Here is a 16,982-nt window from a genome sequence, read left to right on the forward strand (position 1 = left end):
TGTTTTAATTTGGTGGCTCTCCAGAGTTGTCTGGAAAAAAATAAATCATTTAATCTTGAGTTTCCTGGTGTTTGTAACTGTAAGCTATTCGAAGCTGTTCCCATGTAACAGGGGAAAAAAGGAGTTAGGCTCATTTTCCTTCTTTTGGGCAGTTACTTAGAGGAGTTTTTCTTCATTTACAATGGGGTTTGAAGTTGTACTTGCGAAAACAGTGGTTTTGCATGTTGGTGCCTCTGGTGTATGACTGTAATTCTTTCTGAGTGCCTAGTGTGTTAGATTTAAATTAATAATGGTCAAAAATGATGGTGCATATATATGTATAGATAAGATTGTGAGCCACAACTAACTTGTCGTTTTGGACCCTGCATATTATCTCTTTGTAGTTGTTATGGATTTATGCACGCTGGCCGCTGTAGTGGGGTGCAACCCTAGGATCCCACTGAAAATACGAAGTCTGAATTAAGGGTTTCAGTTAGTTTTTTATTAGTTCTCAGGTTACAGCTCGAGCTGGGTGGCTCTGGAGAGGGACCCCTACCCTGGTTCATGCCTCTCAATTATACCTATACCACCCATCACCAGATACCCAAGTCCAATCACTTAATTCTGGTCAGTGGTCTCTTTGAGTTCTTACTGGTTTTCACTGTTGCTGGGCTGGCCTTGTTCTGAAGTTACTTCATTCTCACGGAATTGTCTCCTTGGTCATTCTTCATGCCACTTGTATTTGCCAGCTTCAGCTAGTTCTTTCTTAGCAGCATTAGTTTTAACAAAAATTTTACTCTAAATCAGTTCTTGCAGCCTAAAGGCTTCAACTACTTTAGCTACTAATGCTAAGCCACTGAAGCTGAACGAGACTGTTCAGAGACCAGAACACGGTTAATCACATTGCTTCTGTAACAGCGCTCCCATTCATAGTATTTTTTTTTTATTTAACTTATCTTCATCTTATATCTTCATAGGCTGTAAATGATTCCTGCTACCAAAATGACGACTCTGTTCTGAAATCCCTTGTAGAAATTGCAGATTCTGTTCCCAAGTATTTACGATCACATTTAGAACCTACATTGCAACTAAGTCTGAAGGTAAAGCTAGGAATTTTTTTTTTAAAATCACTCTTCCCACCTCAAAACTTCTTTTCTAACAGTTTGCTCTAATCTTCTGGATTGTAGCTGTGTGCAGATGCCAGTCTGAGTAACATGCAGCGTCAGTTGGCGCTTGAAGTAATCGTGACCTTGTCAGAAACTGCTGCTGCTATGCTGAGGAGGCATACAAACGTTGTTGCGCAAGCTAGTAAGTACTTTACTCATTTTCTTTGTTGAAACAGTTTGTCTCCCTTTACAGTGTTAAACTGACTTTGCAGGTGGTCAGTGACAAAACCATGTCAAACTCACAGTTTGCTGGTGCTGATAACTTTAAGTGCCACTGAATAGAGTTTTCTTAGAGAAAAAAACCCTTCTTTTTATGACTCTGCATAAATTAATCTGTGCTTATGCAGCCACCAACAGTTTGAATAAAAATACAGTAGATTCTTGGTGTTCCCAAGGAAAAAGCTACTTTGATGCTTTTCTGCTGGCTTTGGGAATTTGTACTGAAAAAAAAAAATTGATGCGTTTAGTTCTGAAGTTCTGTGTTTGAAGTTTGACATGTAGGCCAGATACTCTGTGTGCTGGCAACTGAAGACTGAAGGAATTCAGCATGCATATTGAGCTTCAGTGTTGAGTTAAAGCTGTGAATTCAAAATCAGATGCTTATATAAATACTTAGAGGTAGTCTAATTAGTCTATTTAACATGCAGATTGTACATTCTTTGGAAAGGCACTTTTAAAAACGTGCATTATTATTTGAGATACTAAAAATAACTGCCTTTGGACATCCACAGCAGCAATGCTGTACACACTGGTATTTCTCTGGCTTTTAAAACCTTTTTGTGAGTGGATCAGGGCAGTGACACAGCAGTGTAGCCTGCTGTTTGGAAGGATTCTTTTCCTTCCCTGTCACACTTGTATTTGCCTAGATCATTACTTTTTTCTGAAACTTGCATAAAGACAATCTGTTAAAAGGCAAATTTCTTTACTTGTGTGCATGGACTGGGGAAATTTGCATATATACATGTCACTAAAATAATTATAAAACTTCTGGATCTATTTGGCTTACATGTTGCAACTGTTGACTAGGAGTTGAAGTTTTGTTTACTTGTAGAATAGTTTTTTTAAGAACAGATCCTTTTAGAATTTATTTTTAAATTTGAAATTTTTTACAATGCTGCATTTTCACTGTATCCTATAGCTCGTTGGGACTATTAATGCTTGACACTTGCTGTCCCCAAATCATCACAAGCTTCTTAGCTGGTCAGGCAGCATAGTGAGGTACCTCATATCTCTTTAGAATGTATTACTTTTATATTGGGTTGCTGGTTGCTGTTCAGGAGTGAAATATTTGTATTAAGATACTGTATTAAGATAAGGCACCATATGAGGATGAAATACCTTTGGTTTGCAGCCCATTGTAAAATTGCTGTTAATATTAATGAATCACTAAGATGAAAGACATTTATTCTGCAGAGCTAGGAAAGGGGTTATGTTCAGAGAATGATAAAAAAGTAGCCAAAAGGATTGCTTTTGTCTTGGTTTTGTGCCTTAGTTTGTAAGGCTTTCTGTTTTCATTCCACTAAAAAGTTGCTACATCGCTTGATCCTCACAACTACAACTGGGTCTTAGGCAAAACTGTCATCTTATGCTGGTTTTACTGAACATGATGCTGATTTAGAAGTAAGTCTGTGTCCTGTGTACCAGTACCTGCTCAGAAATTCCATCTGGATTCAGACTTCCCTCCCTGAGCTCAGTGTTCAAGACAGTAGAGTGTTTTATTGCGTTCCCCCTAGAAATAAGAGCTGCAGCCTATCTTTGGCTGTAGTTTTGCTCAGTTGCCAGAAAATGGAGAGTCCTGGCATGCCTCTGAAAAGAAGCAGGCTTAGTGGGCTCATTCTTCACTTGTTTGTAAATACTCTATATATTGGCAATAATTGAATTTTGAGGGCTTTCTGGGACGATGTTGAAACTTTAATGCACAGCTCTGTATTTAAAAAATAAATCTTTGTGAAACTATATTTACTGGCAACCACATTCATATTAAATGTCAATAAGAAACAACATGTTCACAGGCTTTTGCAGGTTCTAGATATGATGTTGGCCAGACAGCTTTACATGGCAGTTTATTCTCAGCTTTATTTGTTAGTAGCAATGAACGCTATGCCATCAGTTTTTGGAACCACATAGCATTTGTGACAGATGATGGTTGACTTCCATATTTCAGAGCTGCGATGATACATTATTTTCACCTGTGTGCTTATGAGTATCTGTGTCTGAAGAGCTTCTGAGCTGTAATTGTATTTTTTTTGAGGAAATTCTTTTCAGTGACTAGTGAGTATACAGAATTCTGACATGTGGGCATCATGCTAGAGAGTTCATAGCGTGGATTAAGTTATCTTGATATGTATATAAAAGCACTGTGAAGGTTTTTGCAACCATGGTATAATCTCTGGCTGAAGATACGTGGCTACATCAAGCAAATCAATCCATAATTTGGTCTTTTCTTGATACTTGACCCACAGTGTTGTCAGTGAGCAACATTTTCTTCTGTCATCAGCTCACCAGAAGTTTCTCATCTGTCCAGATGTATGGTGAGATCAGTTTGCGTAGGGTTGCTTCTGTCATAGGTACTGTAAAGGACAGTTAACTATGATGCCTGTCTTCACCATATGTGGTGGACTGTCCTAAGAAGGGTCTTAAAGGTTGCGTATTTGACTGAGAACTTTTGTTTTGAGGGCAAAGTGAAGCTTTTTTGCATACATGATGTTGAATTCAAACAACTGCTCTGAGTGGTTGGTGTAACACAAACAATACTTAAGAGCACCTTATTTTGCTCTGAAAGTGCAAGGTATACTTTTCACCCCTTGGGCTTCTGAAGTGCAGAGGAACAGGCAGACTTACAATAGACAAATTGCTGCACTCCTTCCTCCTGTGAGAACAACTCAGAAGAGTAGGTGATGTTTATTGCATTACAGTCGAATGTTATGATAAAGATTGTGTAATAGCCTTTGTAAAGACTTATACTGAGAAAAACAGACAGAATCGATCTACAGATGTAGAAGTAGAAAACATGCAAGATGTTTTAATGATACAAAACAAAAATTTACATTAAATGGGGAAAATCCTGAAGTTCTGAACCATTATCTTATTGTAAAAGTAAAGCTTTATGCTAAGTGACCACTGTACAGATAGTTAACAAAATTTATCACGTTAGTAAAACTAAGGGTTGAATAGTAGTCTTCCATAATGAATAGTCTTTTTCATCAGTAAATGTTCAAAGGATGATGACAGTTTCAGCAAAAAGAATTAAGTATGTCTGACTTCTTAAGGCATATAATACTATTTTGAACTCTTTCAAGGAACTTAGACTTTTTTAAGGAATTTACTTTCCATAATTTACTTTCCATAATTTTTATGATTTAACAAGAAATTTGCTTTACGCTGTTAGTTTTGGTAAGAAATACTCAACTGTGTTTTCATTCTCAATTTGAATGGTCTGAAAATACTTTTCTGAGAACTTATTCTGAATTATTGGCTGATGCAGTTCGACAGACTTGACTATCTGATACTGGAAGAAGTTATGTTTCTTCAATGATTTTTTTAAAGGAAAGAACTTGAAATTTATGCTTGTTATTTAAGAATCTATTTTAAGAAAGCAACCTGAGTTGAAATTTTTTTTTTTCAGTTCCTCAGATGTTAGCAATGATGGTTGACTTGGAAGAAGATGAAGATTGGGCAAATGCAGATGAGCTTGAAGATGATGATTTTGACAGGTAATTATAAAACTAGTTGTTTCAATATATTATCAGGACTGTGTGGCTAAAGGCAGATTTTAAGTGCAGGATGCAAATGACTGCAGTGCATTACTTTTTCTTTACTCAGGTAAGTCTTCTAGTTTTGTTCCCTTGGTCATGAGCAGTATGTCTGAGTGTTCTCAGACAGTTTATATGTAGGTTATTTAGGAACTGATTAGCAAGTAGGTAAATTCTTTCCATATTTGTGTATTGCTGTAGCTTACTTCTACAAGATGCATGTCTGCTGTAAACTTTGCAAACTTCTGTTTCATCTGTCATTCATGTTACCCAGTTCAAAGTCAGTGCTTCCTAACACCTTAAATTGAGGGCTTACCCTGATATTAGCTAGAACCAAAGCTGAAGGATACTGACCTGTTTAATCATCTGCAACCAATCTCTTCCTATTTTCCTGTACCTATGCCCTTGAAAAGGTGGTGTTAAAGAAAAAAACTGCCTACCTTAGAAGGGACATCAGAATACATAATGGAATTTCTTGCTGGATTGCATCTAGCTCAAAAATACTACGATTTTGCTATTATTTTAAATCCTTTGGTATGGCTAACACTGTCTTGTGTCTTAGGTGAGAAAGATCTACTAAAGATGTCCAGTCTTTCTAAATTGCTTATTCCTGCATGCTTTGTAGCTTGCTCCAACTTTTCACTAGAATAACAGTGGTTTGTCTACAGCATCCTGTTACATCTGCTCTTGTCCAAATACAGCTAGAATGAAGCAGAAGGTGGCAGATAACTATTGCCACGCTTCTGTAAAGACATGGATGTCTAGACATCTTTTTGCCACATCTGGCATCACCTTTGAGACTAAGATGTAATTAGAGTTTTGAAACAATTTGTCACAGAATACTTTGAGATCTTCATAGGAAGATAAGCAACAGGACAGATGTTGATTTACCACTGAAATTTATAGCAACTTCTACTAGGTATCAGACATGTAAAGACACTTGCAAAACTGATGCACAGGAATTTATGGAAGAACCTGTTTAATCTCTGCTTGATTTGGAATACTTCTTGTTCCCCTTAATTATGGAATTGAAAGTAAGCTGTCCTTTCTTCCCCCTCTCACCTGGTAGACCAGATCCTTTTAACCTGTTCTGTTTCCTCAGCTTTGAAATTTTGCCATACAGTTAGAACTGTCAGGCACCACTGCCTTCAGGTTTGTCAAGTATTTGGATCTCTTCATTCAGACAAATTTCAAGGGGAAGTAGTCTATTAAAGTTCAGATCCTCATAAAGCCTTTCAGGGTGTGGAATTTTATTCAGATGGGCTGCTTTAGGCAGTTTAGTAAGTACTCTGAATCATCCACTTGACGCATGCCAATATCTGTTTATTGTCAGCAGAGTAACTTTGTTCTTCTAAATGCATTAGCTGTGTATGAATTTTTGAGTGAAAAAGGTCTTTTTTTTATTACAATTTGAAGTAGAGCGAGCAAAGATCAGAAAACAAGTTATGCTCAGCAACTTAGCCCAAAGGAGAAACATAGCTCCTTTGGCCCTCAAAGTAACAAGAAAGCTTGAGGCTTAGACATTGGATATCAGCTAGTCTCTTTGTGACTGTGTGTGTGGTGTTAGTTTTTTTTATTTTGGCAGGTTTACTCATATTACTCTGTTGCCCACCACTGAAGTTCACCTTTGCGGAGAGTTGCTGATTAGCTGATGTGCATGCTAACCTCTTCTGGTGCTTGAGTCTTTGTAGCTTTGTAAGAAGACTAGAATTTCTCTGCAATCTAAGAAACAGGCTAAGGATCATCAGGCTGTTGCCACGTTAGGGTGTGTTTGGATCTGACTTAGGGGGATGTGAGTCAGCCTACACAAAAGCAGCAGGGAATATTTTAGCATTTCCAGGTTTTTGTTGCTCTAATTTCAGAGAACAGTGAAATTCAAAAGGAGGAAAAGGTTAATCCAACTTCCTCTTTTCCTGGCAAAAGCCTTGCAAACATTGCAGAAGTGTGTGGTCATTTTTCTAAGATAAACTATCTTTATTTCCTCAAGCTGAATGTATGAATTAATGGTGGGAGGAAAGAACTCAAAGAATGTAATTTCAGATGAAAGTTGCCATTAACTTTAGTAGGTTTGCTGCAATCTAAGCCTGTGTGCCCATGCTCTGTTGTCCTGCTGGTGATGTGTCTTTATTTGAACCTGACTAATCTAAAGAACAAATACAATATTGTCAATATCTTTGTAGAGATGCCTTTGTTCATGGCATGTGAGTTTCTAGACTGTTTATGGTTTGTAATGAGACTTGGGGACATAACTGACTGACACTTGAAAGTTCAAGAGGGAGATTTGTCCCTTTCTGAACCATTACTCAGCTCTTCCATCAGCATGGGTGTCCAGGATGGACCGTAATAACTTTGAGTTATTTCAGTGCTAGCCATACCCAGACTGTAACAGTAGTTATCTCTGTCCTGGAAACTTCCTTGCTCTTTTCTGTAGGGAATAATTCTATCGGGTGGAACAGGTCACTTTACACAGACAGTGTTTGGCTATTGTCAGTTCTGGAACTGGCTGAGAGTCGCAAATTCCTCACCTGGGCTGAATGTTTTCTGCCTGAGTCATTGGCAGAGAACATGCTACTAGAGTACTGCTACTGCAGCTGTGCAAGAAAGGTCTCTTATGTGCCAGAGCTTGAACTCTGCTGGTTCACCAGATTCATAGCAAGTCTGAACTGGTTTGTGTTCTCATGACAAAAAGATGATGGCCAGTGTTATTGCTTATTTCATTGCAAATTTAATTTCAGCTTTCTAGATATGCGTAGTTATTGTGAAATTCAGTCTATACCTTCAGTGCTAGTAAGGCCTAAGTTTCTTTTGTACTAGACTTAATCAATGGGCTACAGATAGTAAACGTTGAGGTGGGGGTAAATAACTGCGTTGTGACTGTTGCTTGTGCTTTTAGGTTTGGGTATGCTTTATGTACTTATGGAGGCTCATGTATTCAGAGGGCAAAAGTTTGAAGACTAGAACTGCAGGAAAGGGCCCTTCTGTGCCCTGTTGGACTCTTCGTTTTATTGTAGATATCAAACCACTGATATTTCTGTAATTGATATTTAGCAATGCAGTTGCTGGTGAGAGTGCACTGGACAGGATGGCATGTGGCCTTGGAGGAAAACTTGTTTTACCTATGATTAAAGAACATATTATGCAAATGCTTCAGAATCGTAAGTAATGGTGGTTTGTTTTTTTTTTTTTTACAATTCTGTCTTTTCCATGAACTTTGATGCCTCCTAAATCTTCATGTTTAGCTACTTGATATATTTGTATACACTTCCATGTTTGATTTCAGTGGCAAAAACTGTAAATGCTGTGAACTTGGAAGTTTGTGTCTTTCTTAGACAGTGATGTATTAAACTTGTGTACAGTGCATTACAACATTTTTCTGGAACATGGACAGCTGAACAGACATGTCAAAACCAAAACAGTACTTTTTTTTTAAACTCACAGTCTAAATTACATATAAATAAGGGAAGACTTTTTTTTTTACTTTAGAATATTCTCTGTAACTCAGTATACAGTGCCTCGCAGTACCTTAAGTGTGCCTAAACTGCCACCTGTTGTTCTGTAGCTCAGTTTTCTCTTTCTTCTTCAGAAGTGCTGCATTTAAATTAAATTTTAATATATTACAGTTTAGAGTAAAATTTGTTCTTTATTCCCCCTGTAATTTGGTGGACCAAAATATACAAGTGTATGGCAGGCTGGCTGTCTTTTGGTATGCTGGTTTTAATAGTTGTTTCATGAGGTGGTTCCATATATTCTTATCAGTTGCTTTGTATGCTGCTTTTCCTCTTAAAATACCTGTAATGCTTGCTCAGGCAATAATTTTAAAAAATATTGTGTGTTGCATGTACTTTCACTTGACCTGTGCTTTGAGCTCTTGAAGTAGAAGAAAATGCAAAAGTTCTGGGTACTTTTCCTGCTTTGTGATTTAAAACCCAGTCCAAAAAAGGCTGTTCCAGTATTGGATATGGAACATAGGACCACCTGCAAAGTCTGGACACTTACAGAGTCTATTTGGAATGGTGTTTTTTTGTAAAGTAAGTTTTATTAAGGAAGCAGATTAACTTGACTCTTCCAGTGTTAAAAGCTCCAAGGCTAGCAAATGCCTAGTTTTGTAGTACCCACAGAAAGGTGTGAAGGCTGATGGCTGAAGACCTGAGTCCTGCGAAGGGGAGAAGTCGTGCAGTTGATGCCTGATGCTTTCTTTCTGCTGGGTCAGAGCTTTCCATAACTGTTAGTACTCTTTGGGAAAGGGAAATGCAATAGAAAATGTTTGGTTCAGAGGCTCTCGCTGGTCGGGAATTAGGAGGAAGGATGAAGACATTTAGATTAAAACATCATCAGTACTCTCAGAAATCAAGCTTTCCCTTCTCCTAGGCTTTCTGCTTTTCTCACAAATATTTACTGAAATAATAATTTAAAACTGCTGGGTTTTGATTAGGTATTAGATGGTCCAAACATTTTTGTGTTTCATTTTGTAGAATCATTAATTTCAAGTCTGGAATGCATGCTAATAGTAGTACAATGAGAGTAATAAGAGGTGCAGGCTTAACTAGGAACGTGCAATGAACTTAAACAGTGCAAAATAAACTGCTTCTTCACTGTACCTTCTGTGAAGATAATATTTCATCTCATCCTGATCAGACAGAAGCTTGAGTGTCAGGATTCCAGTGCTCTGAACTTCAGTGTTCTTCATTCCAAGAACGTAATGCATTACCTACCAATAATGAAATGTTGCATTATTTTGGGAAAGAAGTTCTGTTACATGCCTTTCCCACAGGTTGCTTGATAAACCTGTTTGTTCTTCTGGGTTTCTTTTCTGTAATCCCCATGGTTTCTAGCACAGAGAAAGATTTTGGAAAAAAAATAATTAAAAATTAAAAGAAGTTGGAGTTTCTTATATATTTCCCTTGCCTACAGAAAAAGGAGAAGAGCATGAAAGATCCATTTCAAGAATACCCACTAGCCTGAGAATGGGCTAATAAGACTTGGCGAGGAAAGCCTTACATCCCTAAATGGAATGTTACTGTTCTTAAACAGTCTTGGGGAGACTGCTGAAAAGTTCAATACTGGTTATGGAGTTGTTTTAAATTTAGATATTGTTTGATTCACTAGATGTTTTTCTGCCCCTGACCTAAAGGTATAGGCTGTTTTGGTACCATTAAAAAAAAAAGGGGGGGAACAGGGAAAAAGAAATACTGTCCTGATGTTTCCCTGGTTAGCTCATTTAATTAAAATGCAGTTCCCAGATATTAGTACTATGTACGTAGTTGTATCAGCAGTGAAGAATTCTTTTTTCTAGGTCTGGATTTGGCGTGGATTGGATACTTAAATTTTTGTGCATCTCTGGAAGTTCATATAAGGAAAAGTAGAAAGTATTTAACAAATCAAGTAGATGCATAAATTTCCTTTCCCTCTCCTATTTGTCACTCTTCCTTCTCCTGCCCCCACCCCCAAACGGTGATTTCTCTTTGCAGTGCTTTTTAGCTTCCAAAATGAATTACATATTATTTTCATTTTTACTCTTCTGTAGCTGACTGGAAATACAGGCATGCTGGCTTGATGGCACTCTCAGCCATTGGAGAAGGTTGCCACCAACAGATGGAGGGAATTTTAAATGAGATAGTTAATTTTGTTTTGCTATTCCTTCAGGATCCTGTGAGTATAATTCTTTTAGTTATTTCAAAATTATTTTCATTTCTGCTGTCATGACTTGTTAACTATTTGAGGGAAATAACTTTTTCAGCATCCAAGAGTGAGATACGCTGCTTGTAATGCTATCGGACAAATGGCAACTGACTTTGCACCGGGTTTTCAAAAGAAATTTCATGAGAAGGCAAGTAGTAGAATAGTAAAAAAAAAATTAATTATAAAACTATGTCACCTTCAGAAAATTTTTCTTCTGAAAATAAACATTTCTTTTTTCAGGTGATAGCAGCTCTTCTGCAAACCATGGAGGATCAAGGCAACCAGCGTGTTCAAGCCCATGCAGCTGCAGCACTCATAAACTTCACTGAAGACTGTCCCAAGTCACTGCTTATTCCATATTTGGATAATCTAGTGAAGCATCTTCATTCCACTATGGTGATAAAATTACAAGAGGTATAATATACTGAACAAACTGTTTCATGGAGGGTAACCTTGTCACATATGCAGAATAGGTATTGCTGAACTAAGATCTCTGAAATAAGCCAGGATACGTATCTGCTGATATTGGTCTAAATCGGCAAGAATTAGGATAAATACAAAAACAGATTTTTACATTTGGCATGCTTTTAAATAAAATAATGTGCTTTAGAAATATAACACTTTTTTCTTCTTCTTTCCAAGTTGATACAGAAAGGCACTAAGCTAGTTTTGGAGCAAGTTGTGACTTCAATTGCATCAGTTGCAGATACAGCAGAGGAGAAGTTTGTTCCCTACTATGATTTATTTATGCCCTCTTTAAAACATATTGTGGAGAATGCAGTTCAGAAGGAATTAAGACTTTTACGAGGAAAGACTATTGAATGCATCAGCCTAATTGGTCTTGCTGTTGGTAAAGAAAAGGTAAGCTGAGATCTTATCTAACGGTCTAAATGTATTTTAAAATGCCTTTGTTTATTGCGGTGTTAACATTGAATTAATATATTCACTTGTTAAACACATAGCTGTTGCTGATTTCTGTGCTTGTCTTCCTGTTTTTATTTCTAAGGTGGCTATCTTGCTGTTTAGATTTACAATAGAATCTGATGAAAATATTACAGCTTAAGTTATTCTTGTCACACTGAACAATGTTGAAAGGAATCATTTTTTCTTTGTTTGGGTTTTTCTGCCTTGAGAGAAATACTGGAGCATCCAATTTAGGCAGTGTCAGAATGGCAGGTAAAATGTATGTAGTTCAAAGGAAACAACATAGCTTTTGTATGTGGATGCCTGAAGAAAGTTTAAATGTGCTTGTAATAACTACTTGTTTGTCACGAGGCTTGATGTATTTGGTAGGAGATTTGTTTAGATAAGTTAGTTAAAACATCTCTCTGTAAAGGTACCAAGAAACAACTGTGAATGACTATATGAGTCTTAAGTGATGTTCTGATAGCAAGTTCACGTTACGGTTTACAGACTTTCATTTTATTGAGTGAGGAAAACAAAGTCGCACTTCAAAGTAAAATAACGTGATGTACATGGTACAAAAATACTAACAGCCCCCCTCCAAAATTACCATCCCTTTCCTTCAACTTAGGACGACCAGTAAACTTGCCACTCATGCAACCAAATTTTAAACAGATGTTAAACATAACTAATGTTTAATAAACTACTCTGAGGACTATGGGGAACATGGGGAGTGAAAAGAGGTAGGTGTAACGTCATTGAGGCATCTGGTGTGACCTAAAACGTTATGAACTCATGAGTTAAGTAGCTCATGCTGTCAGCTTTTATCCCAGTTCCATAAAGTAGTCACAGTAGTAAGGAGGATATCTAAGGAAGTTAAAATTGTCAGATATTTTTTGTATTAGTATTTATTTATGTAGTGTTTTATTTAAATAGTCCTCTGCTTTCAAGTGTATGAACAGAGGTACAGTGAAACTTAACACCAGAATGACTTGGTGATGCTTCCAGAAAAAGAACCCGTGCTTTCACTTTTATCTGCATTTCAGTCTATTTCCAGCTTTAGCTTGTGTCTTGATAGTGTGTTAGACTTAACACCAAACAATTTCAGTGACCATTTAAGTCTCTGAAAAGAATCCTTTTAATTTGCCTTTAAAAACATGTAGTTTTTTCCTGTTTCTAGTTTATGCAGGATGCATCAGATGTAATGCAGCTGTTACTGAAGACACAGACAGACTTCAGTGATCTAGAAGATGATGATCCACAGGTATGTTAAAATTATAGTGCATAGTTTGTTGGTTACTATTTAAAAAGGTTTTTGTACAGATGATGTTTCTGCCCCGCCCCCCATGAAATTACACCATCAGACTAATTGTTCAGCATGTCTCACAAAAACAGAGATTCATTGCCCTAAGATGACCTTAGTATTTTTCACACAAGTGTGTTTAGGAAATGATACTTCCAGGACTTACATTTGCTGAAGAAATTTCAGCATGTGGGTAATCATTTCTTGTCTATTAGTACCTACTTTGTTTGGCATTCTACGACCTATTCCCTTGCTGTCACCTTCTTATAAATAGTTCAACAAGACTTGTTAGACAGCTGTTCTAATGAGCGGAGAGCTATTTTGACTTGTGCATCTGAAAACAATCACTCCTCTGAAAATACAGTACTGCACTCTTTTGCTCCGTTTGCTATTTTCAGGAATGCGGCTCAGTAGTATCATTTAAATTCAAGAGATTATTTGTTTCAGAAAGAAAGTTACTTTTCAAGATAGCCATGATTGCATTACAAGCACATCTTATACTGTCACATTTTTACATGTATAGCAACTGTGATCAGAGGTACTGTCAATGTGTTGCTACAAATAAAGACTTGGGATGAGTCTTTTGAAGATGCATTTTTATATGGATTGTATATTGGATGAGTTCTCTTTGAAATAAGTTCTATGCGCTGCTGACAAATGCTTCTTAAAAGTCCTATTGTATAATATTCTTCCTTTATGCTTTCCTTTTAAGTATGCATTAAAATGAAATGTGGGACATGAAAATTCTGACACTATTCTCTTTATAGATTTCTTACATGATCTCAGCATGGGCCAGAATGTGTAAAATTCTTGGAAAGGAATTTCAGCAGTACCTTCCAGTTGTCATGGGGCCTTTAATGAAGACTGCATCTATTAAACCTGAAGTAGCTCTCTTAGACAGTAGGTTGAAGATAAAATTTTGCTTGAAAAAGTGCTGAAATAAATGATTTTGTAGCACTTCTAGATTTATTTTATTTTTCTTCCCCTCTGTGTAACAGCACAAGATATGGAGAATATGAGTGATGATGATGGTTGGGAATTTGTAAACCTAGGAGATCAGCAGAGTTTTGGAATTAAAACTGCAGGCCTTGAAGAAAAAGCAACTGCATGCCAGATGCTGGTAAGATGACAATTTTAGTATCTATGTATTGCTGGACAATTGAGTCTGAAGCCAAAATCTGTAATGAAAATATTCTTTATTTCATCAAATGAAATAGTTCTGGTTTTCTTCGAGTGATAGTGTTAAGTTTGGATTTCAGACAGTTTGTGGTGTGTGGCTTACTTGATTAAAAATAATTTTAGTTTGGAGCTTCAATAACAGATAATTTTCCTTAGTTGGCAAAACTTCTAAGGAATTGGAGATGTTGGAGTAGTTCCTTTTTGCAAATACTGATGTTTCCGAATTCAGTTTGAAAAGTACACTTACGTACTAAGAGTGAGAACTGACGCTGCTGTCAGGGTTTCGTAAAATACCACAGTGGAGGGGGTACATAAATGGATTATTGCATGGGTTTTTAAGTAAATTTTAAGAACTTAAACTTTTAACAATCTTTCTCACCATTACACAGTCAAAAAGTATCAGTAATGGTATTTTCCCTTAAAGGTGGCACTTCTGTGCTTTGTTTTTCAGGTTTGCTATGCAAAAGAGCTAAAAGAAGGATTTGTGGAATACACAGAGCAAGTTGTAAAGCTGATGGTTCCCTTGCTGAAGTTCTATTTCCACGATGATATCCTATTAACAAATTGTACTGTGAAAATGGAAGCTTGCTTTGGAAGAATCAGTCTTGCTTACTGTTTTCCTAGATGAATTGAAAGTGTTAGTGTTAAAATATTCTGTTGCTTTACAGCAGGAATTGTTTCTGAGGACGTTGTTTTACACACTATTTTAGGCAATGTATCCCACTTTCTCCCCTAGTTTCTTTTTAAATAAGCGTGTCTATAATGTTGAAAGCAGACAGTAGAGAAAGTGATGTTTGTGCCAACAGTGTGAAGGAGAACTTGAATAGCTTTTCCGTCATGGCCTGAAACAGGCGTCTAAAAACTTTTAAGTAGCAAACAGTTTACTTTTACTATGATCTTGATCTGTATCTAATTAAGAAATCAAATGCACTGGACTGTAATAAAAAATAATCAATTACAGCTAGAAAATTGATAGCTTCATTATGGTGGTCGGTGCTTAAATTCTAAGCACTTTATGTTGGCCTGAGTTGTTTTATTTCCTTAATAACGAAACGCGTTCGAGTGGCAGCCGCAGAGTCGATGCCCCTCCTTCTGGAATGTGCTAGAGTTCGTGGGCCAGAATACCTCACGCAGATGTGGCACTTCATGTGTGATGCGCTCATCAAAGCCATTGGAACAGAACCAGATTCAGATGTTCTGTCAGAAATAATGCATTCTTTTGCAAAGGTAACTTTCTTCCTTTCAAATTTTGTGGTGTTACTGTTCATAGCTTTTTACAGTAAGGAAGGATGCGTGTCTGATGTTCATTTAAATGGCTGTAAGAAATGCAAGGCTTCCTCTACATGAACTTTGGTTCGACTGTAAATGTTGTAGCTGATTGGAATAACTTAGGTGTGCTTTTTTTGCAAGAACTAAAATACCAAGGTATTAACCTAAAATAATTATCAGATTTGTTCGTTTTAACTGCACCCCACTGAAATACCTTACTTTTATAATTAGAGCATTGATTACAATATGAATGTTCTATTACTATTATTTCTGCTAGTGATGACATAAAGCAGAGCATGTATTAATGTTCTCTGTGTGCTTAGATCTGAGATTGCTCATGTAGCTTAAAGCTGGAAAAAACTGATCATTTTATTTCACTAGTGCATTGAGGTGATGGGAGATGGATGCCTTAACAATGAACACTTTGAAGAACTTGGAGGAATATTGAAAGGAAAACTAGAAGAGCACTTTAAAAATCAAGAATTAAGACAAGGTAAGTTAACACAAATTCCTGTTAACATGTGATAATGGCTATCCTTTAAAGCAGAATTCCTAATAATTTCTGAACCCTTAGCTCAGATTTCTTTTATTTGTATATTTATGTAAGGTAATTGGGCTTTAAAACAACAGATTCCATTAATTATATTTGTAAGCTCTGGGAGGATGAAGATGGCATCATTTGCAGAAATACTGCAGTTTAATCAAAAGCTGATGGACAGATTGACTTGAAGGCAATGCACATGTCTATGATGTCATTTCTGTGGGTTTTTTTAATATGAAGTCTTTGCAGTTTTCTTAAAGCAATGGTAGTTACTTATTTCTATGCACTTTTCTTGTCCTTGTGGACAAGCTGGTGTGTTTATTTCTATTTTGTGTGCTTTTACACATTCTTAAACTGAGCTGTCTCGCTATACTCGTTTTTCTGTGAAAGCTCTTTGAAGCTTCTTAAAGACAGAAAATCCCTGTTGCTTTTTCAGCTACTGTTTCCTACCTTCTAGGTTTTTCTACATCATTTTTTCCCTTTGCAGAGTTCTTAGGCACTTGTGGAAATGTAATGGTTTAATATCTGTTTCTTAATTTAGTGAAAAGACAAGATGAAGACTACGATGAACAAGTTGAGGAGTCATTACAAGATGAAGTAAGTTGGTTTGGGGAGTTTTTCCACTCCTAAAACACCAGGATGGAAATAAATTAAACGGATATGCTGTGCTACTCGGTTAAAGCACAGTGCATCTTATTTCTTCCTGAAAGAATGTTCTGTTACCATATTCCTTGAAAACTTCCAGTAAGAAACGGATCACGCTACATGTATGAATTAGAAAATACAAAAGGTTTCCTTGTTCAGTATACTGGAAGAAGTAGTTTAGGATATAGCTCTTCATTTTCATCCTCTCAAACAACTCTCAGATGACTTTAAATAGCGTGCCATCAGATGCTGTATCCGTGATAGTCTAAGGCTTTGCCCTGCTGACTTGCTTTTCCTTTGTGCCTTATGACCTAAGTGGCTTTTAAATTTGAACATACCTCTGATACGTAGATCTCTGACGTGTCAGGTCAGGAGCTTGTCTCAAAAAGAATAGACCTAAAATAGTTTCAAAAGAGAACACCAGGGCGAATAGCTGCCGTATAATGTGTTTGCTTAGGAGAGAACACTAAAGTGACTACTTATCCACTGAGATACTGAACTGACTTCTTAGTTTGGAGATGACTATGGAAGAGATGCTGTTCTATTAAATCAATATTGCTATGGAG

At 36.8% G+C, this 16,982-nt stretch overlaps 1 protein-coding gene across 1 annotated transcript in view; it reads left to right on the plus strand.

Annotated features, from left to right (window-relative positions):
* IPO5 (importin 5) overlaps positions 1 to 16,982 on the plus strand; it is a 44,402-nt gene that overhangs the window by 15,264 nt on the left and 12,156 nt on the right. The window contains exons 7-21 of the mRNA XM_080375410.1: positions 957 to 1,079; positions 1,167 to 1,287; positions 4,771 to 4,858; positions 7,946 to 8,052; positions 10,422 to 10,546; positions 10,635 to 10,724; positions 10,817 to 10,990; positions 11,219 to 11,437; positions 12,660 to 12,743; positions 13,550 to 13,682; positions 13,781 to 13,902; positions 14,413 to 14,509; positions 15,016 to 15,188; positions 15,612 to 15,723; positions 16,313 to 16,368. Of these exons, the coding sequence (XP_080231536.1) occupies positions 957 to 1,079; positions 1,167 to 1,287; positions 4,771 to 4,858; positions 7,946 to 8,052; positions 10,422 to 10,546; positions 10,635 to 10,724; positions 10,817 to 10,990; positions 11,219 to 11,437; positions 12,660 to 12,743; positions 13,550 to 13,682; positions 13,781 to 13,902; positions 14,413 to 14,509; positions 15,016 to 15,188; positions 15,612 to 15,723; positions 16,313 to 16,368 (1,824 nt within the window). The remainder of the gene's footprint in view (positions 1 to 956; positions 1,080 to 1,166; positions 1,288 to 4,770; positions 4,859 to 7,945; positions 8,053 to 10,421; positions 10,547 to 10,634; positions 10,725 to 10,816; positions 10,991 to 11,218; positions 11,438 to 12,659; positions 12,744 to 13,549; positions 13,683 to 13,780; positions 13,903 to 14,412; positions 14,510 to 15,015; positions 15,189 to 15,611; positions 15,724 to 16,312; positions 16,369 to 16,982) is intronic.

The sequence above is a fragment of the Falco punctatus genome (assembly GCF_963210335.1).
Source record: "Falco punctatus genome assembly, chromosome: 2".
Taxonomy (NCBI): domain Eukaryota; kingdom Metazoa; phylum Chordata; class Aves; order Falconiformes; family Falconidae; genus Falco; species Falco punctatus.